This window comes from Haliotis asinina, chromosome 2, assembly GCF_037392515.1.
Source record: "Haliotis asinina isolate JCU_RB_2024 chromosome 2, JCU_Hal_asi_v2, whole genome shotgun sequence".
Taxonomy (NCBI): domain Eukaryota; kingdom Metazoa; phylum Mollusca; class Gastropoda; order Lepetellida; family Haliotidae; genus Haliotis; species Haliotis asinina.
In genome coordinates this window covers 77,162,968-77,170,752 of record NC_090281.1, presented here as the reverse complement: position 1 = coordinate 77,170,752, position 7,785 = coordinate 77,162,968, and the positions used below count along the sequence as shown (strand labels likewise).

The 7,785-nt window shown below is 39.7% G+C and overlaps 1 protein-coding gene across 4 annotated transcripts in view; it reads left to right on the top strand.

The window, feature by feature from the left end:
• The window catches only part of LOC137274352 (tryptophan 2,3-dioxygenase-like), a 38,573-nt gene extending 32,437 nt beyond the window's left edge, over positions 1–6,136 (top strand). For all 4 annotated transcript variants that reach the window (XM_067807506.1, XM_067807503.1, XM_067807505.1 and 1 more), the window contains exons 9-14: positions 834–944; positions 1,510–1,566; positions 1,948–2,002; positions 2,571–2,708; positions 3,867–3,957; positions 4,353–6,136. In XM_067807506.1, the coding sequence (XP_067663607.1) occupies positions 834–944; positions 1,510–1,566; positions 1,948–2,002; positions 2,571–2,708; positions 3,867–3,957; positions 4,353–4,590 (690 nt within the window). In that variant the 3' untranslated portion in view covers positions 4,591–6,136. The remainder of the gene's footprint in view (positions 1–833; positions 945–1,509; positions 1,567–1,947; positions 2,003–2,570; positions 2,709–3,866; positions 3,958–4,352) is intronic.
• The last annotated feature ends 1,649 nt before the right edge of the window (positions 6,137–7,785 follow it).

Genomic DNA, 7,785 nt, shown 5'->3' with positions numbered 1-7,785 from the left:
ACGTTCGATAGGCACGGATACCACGTGCACGAAGACGTCTGCTTACTGTCCATCCATCTGATGACTCGAAGACTTTTCGCCGCTGATGACGTCACAGTTACAAATATGTTCCTCAGATGAAGCGCCCTTTGTCTTCCGCTTCTTGGCTTGTCTGCTGTCCTGTCAGTTTGTCTCAAGCGTGTTAGCAATGTTCCAACTGTTCGTTTGCGAAGCCCATGATTCTTGTAACATGAGAGTAGGTGAATCCCACCTCCAGCATACCAACTGCTCGTTGTCTTTCCTCTGATGTTAATCTAGGCATGCTTTGTTGGTCATATGGGTGTAAGTGATGACAAAACAGTTCAACTCGTGGTTTTCCTTTACATATAATATTAATGTGTGTTGGGGAGATGTGCTCCCAGTCATAAGTCACGTATATGACCAATTAGATGACAATTATACTAATGTTTATTCTGGGGAAGCTTCCTCTGCACGTGAGTATATAGGAGAAACTCTCCATATCATGCATGTCTCTTTATGAGCACGCGAGCACACACACACACACACACACACACACACACACACACACACTCAGTGTCTTATCAGAGAAATGTTTTCATTCAGCACTAGTGCCCCGTCAGAAAATTGTGTGAATGGCGTTTGTTGAATAGTTCTCATAGTTCTTGACCCTTTCTTCATCGGGCATTTTGATAACTCACATGATGAAGAGGCGGTCAAAGACCTTGAAGCATGGCAAGCAAAACAAGTTGTTTTTTTCTATGAAGGTTTATGCTTCTATGTTCATCCAACTAAAAGTCAACCAAACCCTTAATCAGTACGTTTGTGTTTACCAGCGCTGGTTAGAGAGAACTCCTGGTTTAGCCGAACGAACGTTTAACTTCTGGCAAGTGTTCCAACAGGCTGTGTCTCGATGGCTTGAAGACACAATCATGACTCCAGCAGAGGTAATCCACGCTATAGAAACCCCGTTAATCCTCGTCACTTTGTACCATGATTCGTGTTCAGGAACACGACTGTTGATCTGAATGAGTTCAATACTGTCCCTAGGAGACACGTATACAGACGTATAAACAATACGTTTTTGCTACACTTTAAGAATATGCCCTTAACATCTTTGTGAAGTTCCTTGTTGTACAAGCATGAGCCCACACATACCTTTAGGAGACTAAGAGGATCGGGTGGTCATGCCCGCTAACTTGGCTAACACCCAAATGCGTAGATCGATGCTCATACTGTTGATCACTAGATTATTAACAAATAGCCGGACAATTGCTGAGTGCGACATTAGACATCAAACCAACGAATCGGCAGACATGGACGTGGACTTTTATTTTAATTACTCAACGTAACGTTTCCCTGTTCCTAAAGAAGGTCGACTGACCTGGTACAGTGACATTTATTTACAATAGTGTCTCTGTTTGTAATTGCGCTACACAATAGCTCACACATGCTCCTCGCATCCAACACTTACCTGGTATTTGTGAAATGATGGATTACATCTCCTTACAGGAAGAATCAAATCCCGTGCAAAAGGAAATCATGATGCAGGAATACCAGAAACAAAAGGTAAATCATCCTCGACCATCCTGGGAATCACATGCTTTAGATATTACGATAAATAGGTTGTTTGAATCCATCATAATGACTTCGTTTCGAGGCGATTGGAACAGAGGTGAGGAGATATAGGTGAGCTTCCGCCTGCAATAAAAACCAACAAAAATATCGGCCACACACCAGTTGTTGTGTTGTGGTTATGTAAACAATTAAGCATAGTATATGTGAAACTACAATATTTAGATCACGAATCTCATTATCTTCAAGTGGTCTGTACATTTCATAAGTGTTGTTCTATCAAATATAACTCTCTAGTCACTGGAGTAGATGTTAATGGGGGTGAATATCTATGTTAATTGATGAAATATCTGTTTCCATGCTTTGCTTGTGCAGGAATCCTTCCAGTCAATATTTGACGAATCCATCTACAATGGCCACAGGGAACGGGGTAAGGCATGACTGTCGGTGTGTACACTAGTGTTGGATAACTTGTAAAGTACATCAACTGCTGTGGTTCCAAAATGAGCCCCGTGAAGATCCGTATTAGAATCGGTTTTCAACAACTCATGCTTGTTGTTGGAGACGAGTAACGGATCGGGTCGTCAGGCTCGCTGAGTTGGTTGACACATGTCATCATTTCCTAATTGAGTACATCAGTTTTTTCCGTTGTGGATCACTGGATTGTTTGGTCCAGACTCGATTATTTACAGACATCAGCAAAATAGCTGAAATAGTGCTGAGCGCGGCGTTAAACAGCCAGCCAAATGTAAAATCTTTTATGTATTGTTAACTAAATCCTGTTCTATATTGTGCCTTAATATCCAGGTCAACATGGCAACAAACCAGCAATTGCTCGTCGTCACGCACACACCAGAATGCATTGTGAAGATTTATATCCCTGTCAGAACCCCGTACTCGCCTTAATGGTGATACTAACAATGTCAGATCCAGCATACCCACTCACCTTAGCAATGTTCCTGTGGCGTCGAGGGTATAACTGATATATCTCGTTTCAGGTGAACGTCGACTGAGTCACAAAGCATTCCAGGGAGCGCTGTTTATCTCCTTGTATAGAGACGAGGCTCGGTTTAACCAGCCCTATAAACTCATCACGTTGTTGATGGACATTGATTCCCTCATGACCAAATGGAGATGTAAGTTCTACAACACCGCTTGTGAATATGTAGACTTCAGAAGGTTCATCAACGATACCTATATATTTCCATGTAACCTCCTGAAGCCCTGTCGTGATATTGCTCCAATATTACTCAAAGTGGCATAAAACCAGAATCGTTCACTCTCCCTTATTCAATGGAGAAATACACAAAGAACGATATATTTAGAAACATTTCAGCGATTTCCACAAATCAAATTAAATAGATACAGTTTGAACCAGACAAATCAGTGACTGATATTATGAGCAAATGTTCCCATGTAACTCATAATTAAGGTGTCAGAATATGGTGGTCAGCCAAATCACCGAAACTGATCATTCAATCCACAGATGGACACTTTCGACAAGAATGATTATATGAGGCCAGTTCTTTACCTGAAGGCAGTACGATGCACATATAACATCACCTCAAAGATAGCATTATGTGTTTATTTTTTTGTTGTTGTTTGTTCCTTATCTTCTTTACTGTTTCATTCCAAAATATACACACACCTAGAACCTAGATATTAATTAACAGTCGTTATCGCGCTCACTGAAATGAAATTTATGTTTCCAAAGAAATATCAATTACATGTACATATTGTAATGGGAATAACGAATTGCTTGTTATTGAAATTGGTACCATGGCGTCTTCGAAACATTCTGTTTATAAATAATGGTATGAATAAAAAGTGAATAAAAATCCCCAGCTTATTTGGACTTTGTACTTGTTTATGAAAGCAGATCTGATCTCGGCACTATAAGGCTGGAATAAAACCGATTTGACGTAAGACCCAGATTTATCTCACCTGTTCATCACACAAATTTCTTAACGTCATTGAGACAGGTTTAAACATACACTTTTTATGGACTGAGGGTACGATGTCATCAAAACATAAACAAACTGAGACTATCGTCGAGAATATACATAGGCCGTATTCATGTAACACTTACGAATGAGAATGTGTGCAAAGTTTGGTCATCACAAATTATGTTGCATTAGGTGATGGATAACCATTCATGCCGTTAATCCGTGTTCCTATCCGTTCTGTTATGGTATCAGTCCATTTTTGGTATCTCTCGTGATGTTGCCATGCCAGCTCACACTGTTTTGTCCCTGTAGCATATATCAATGTGTAAGAATGTTTTGTGTTTTCAGACAATCACGTGATGATGGTGCAGCGTATGATTGGTAGTAAGGTTGGCACTGGAGGTTCCTCAGGCTATCAGTACCTGCGATCCACAATAAGGTAATAACTGTACAAATAGCAAATATATTACACTGCTTATATACTAAAGTATTAAGTCTTTTTACAAAAGAAAAATGGTAATAATACACATCATGAAATTTAAACTATAATTTCGCAAATTTTCGCATTTTCGTATATTATCACTTGCAACTGCTCGAGACTACTTGCTGGTCTGTTTCTGATGTAAATTTACACACGTGTTCAGATATACACACATGTTCATTTTGGGGGATTTTGGTTGCCATTTGAGTCTACGGTGTTGGTCCATCACAACAATGTGTGAAGCCCATATTCTGGTGTCCCCCGACGTGATATTGTTGAAATATTGCTAAAAGCGGCGTAAAACTAAAGTCACTCACTCCATCACAACAGTTAACAGCCGACTTCTGTTTCAGCGACAGATACAAGGTATTCGTGGACCTGTTCAACCTTTCTACTTATCTGGTACCCAGAGCATACATTCCAAAACTTAGCAACAGGTTGAAGCGGCGACTGAGCGTGCTTTCGGCTGACCAATTAATGGACGACATAAATGGAGACGATACCGAGCTTACCAATGGGGACAGAGACTCAGAGTCAGCAGATGAAAGGACGCTTGTGGACGGTGTAGTGAGATTCTCACTTGGAGACTGAAGATTGTGCAACCAGACATTCCAAATTTGTCATATGTATGCAGCCAAATATTTCCTGTGAATCCTGTTTAATATTCCACGTGTATATTGCCAAATATTGTACACTACCAAATATTGTATATGCATACTGTCAGATTTTCCAAGTGTATATTGATATTTCATGTATACATGTCCACATATTTCATGTGTATGCTGCGAAACATCCTCATGTGTATATTACACACTGTTTCTTATGTATACAGTGAATTATTTCATCTGTATACAGCATAATGTTTCATGTGTTTACTGTGAAATATTTCATGTTTTATAACGAAAAACACATGAAATGTTATAGATTAATCATATACTATGAAATATTGCACATATGATATACTATGATATACTATTGCATATAATTATATATACTGTGGAGTATTTTATGTGTGAGTTGCATAATATTTCATGTGTGTATGGCCCAATATTTCATGCATATACATACAAGCGTTTCACATGTATGTTGTGAAATATGCCACGAGTATCTTACCAACTACGCCGTGAGTACACTTCAGCCCATGACAGGCCGTTCTTAGTTTCTATCTATAGGGGTTGACAATTTTGACAATTGTGTAGCATTAGGTAGCGGGAGGGAGGGGTGGGGGTGGGGGGTTGCAATGCGTGAAAAATACTGTAGTCTTAATGATAAGCCCGCATGTACAGCACGGTCAAGTGTAGGTTGCCATGGTGGACTTAATAGCTAGTTTACGTAGGAGTGCAGGGCGGTTCGGTAGCCTAGTGGTTCAAGCGTCCGCTCGTCACACCGAAGACCTAGGTTTGATTCCCCACTTGTGTACAATGTGTAAAGCCCATTTATGGTGTCTAATGTCTTAATACTGTTGGAATATTACAAACGTTGCCTAAACCCAAGCTAAACTCACTCACCCACTCAATCACTCAATCACTCACTCACTCAATCAATCAACCAACCAACCAATCAATCAATCAATCAATCATGGTTGCATCATTCAGACAGACTTCACTGGCTCATTTTCACACTGTCTAGAATAAGGAAAATCTGGGTATACGCGTATTATTAAAAGAAATGTGTTCTTTTACTTAAAATATGACTGCTTCCTCTGAAGTCAGGGTAAAGAAAATGAGAAACGATATAAACGGTTATGGGATTTAAACCTGATACTCGCTTACAAAGTTAAGGACGATTCAGTAATCAAATGAACGCAATTAAACATCGATATCGCACTATGGTTTGATAATTCGGGCATCTTAAGTTTTTCTTGGAAGGTCCCGCCCGGTTTAATGCCGATATAATTTACATGCACACCCAGTTGTATGGCTGTTGAATTATTAAATCATTTTCAGTACGCCTCCTTAATATGCACATACAGTTGGATAATGTTTTCATATCGTGATCGTAAACGTGATTTACATAACATGAAACATGCTGAACTAATTAATATTCTGTGATTCTGCGTTCAGTTGCACAAAGCGAGTTTATGGTAATAGCTACATGACAGCCATTGTTTGAATAAATGTGATTTATATAAATTGAACCTGGTGAATGGTGTCACTGTTGCGGTGAGTTATTGTTTGTGTAGATCACCATGACAACTGCCAATACTCGAAACTGGACGTCGGGTCATGATGGTGACACGCAAGGAACTAAATCGCAAAGACTGGCCACCGACCTATTTTGTCTGCATGAAATCCCAAATTCCTCTGTGTAAGGGGTTAGCCTAATTGTTTAAGCGTTCGTTCGCCACACTGAAGGACCGGGGCGGGAATCTCCATATGGGGGCAATGTGTGATGCCTATTTCTGACCCACGGCTCACGGCGTGCTGTTGCTGGAATTGCTAAAATCGGCGCAACTAAACTCACTCATGGTCGTTTGGTCTTGCAAAATAAGGCTACGTTTACTGACATGCCACAGCATTGCCCGCGTATCTTCTACGAACGATGGCCCAATCTGCTTCGAACCTTACGAGAAGATTGCAAACATCCTAACGCCATGCAATGAATGGCAAAAAGTGACAGAATCTTTTCTTTAGTGATGTTTCTATCTGTTGCCTTATTTTGGCGCTCACATTCTGTCATGGAATAAGAGTGAGCACTCCTCCAAGAATCTCATTTTGACTATCACGTAGTTAAGTAAGAACTATGTCATGTAAGAGACCATAAATTCGTATTTCGTTCAGAGTTACTGAAAGGTTCGACCGTTCCTCAACGTGCAATGTAAACGCCACGTTTTAAGAGAGTATTTATAAGATACGATGCTTTGTCTTTATCCAAAAATTCTTCCTTCTTCCCACCGATAAGAAGGGTATCCTGGCGTAATGGGTTTTCGATCGGATAACGATAAAGCATTTCGTGAACGAAAAATAAATGCAATCTTTTAATATCGTTCAGCCTACCTTCAGACAAGATGAAGTTTATTTCATAAACTATTATATTCCCATGCATATCACGCAATTTCTATCGTTAAGCCGCCACTTCTATCGAAGCAATCTCAAAGTTTCGCCGGACGTGTCGTCATATGTTTTCGATCCTTTCATTGGCTGAATATTTTTAGCAATGTTGTGATAGAACGACGTGCCCCATGTATCAAAAACTCTCAATATACAGTAAAACATTTCAGATTGCAGAGATAATAAATTTCTCTAAATAAATTCTCTCTAATTTGCTCTAAAACTGTTTTAACTGTAGCCGGGAACAAGACACCTGCGTAAGTAGATTTCCCATGTCATTTATCATGGTGTGTATCATATGAGATGAAAAGTCATAGGATTCCCCGTCCAGCTACCCCTTATCATCATTATCTAGAGCCTAATAATTACACTGCCGGTATCTGGCCATTTTGCGTTGATAGCCTTCATGACGTAAAATAATCTAAACGACACTAGTATCTGCTTGGAAATTAATTTTGCAATTCAATTCCGATTTTACGCAATCAATTTTGCCTTTTTGGCGAGCCATGAAAATAAATCTAGCAGCGTGGTCATATGACTAGTCACGTGATCTTGTAAGGTAATGTGTAAACCATGCAGGCGATTCCCTGGTTAAATTAAATCTTTCGTTGATTTTTTACGGTTGTTGTGAATCATAATGGCCGATCGAAAACACATGACGATCGGAAACGTATGACGCCATACATTTTTCCAACTGAATAATGTGAATAATGTCTCCTCTTCGGTCATAGAGTCA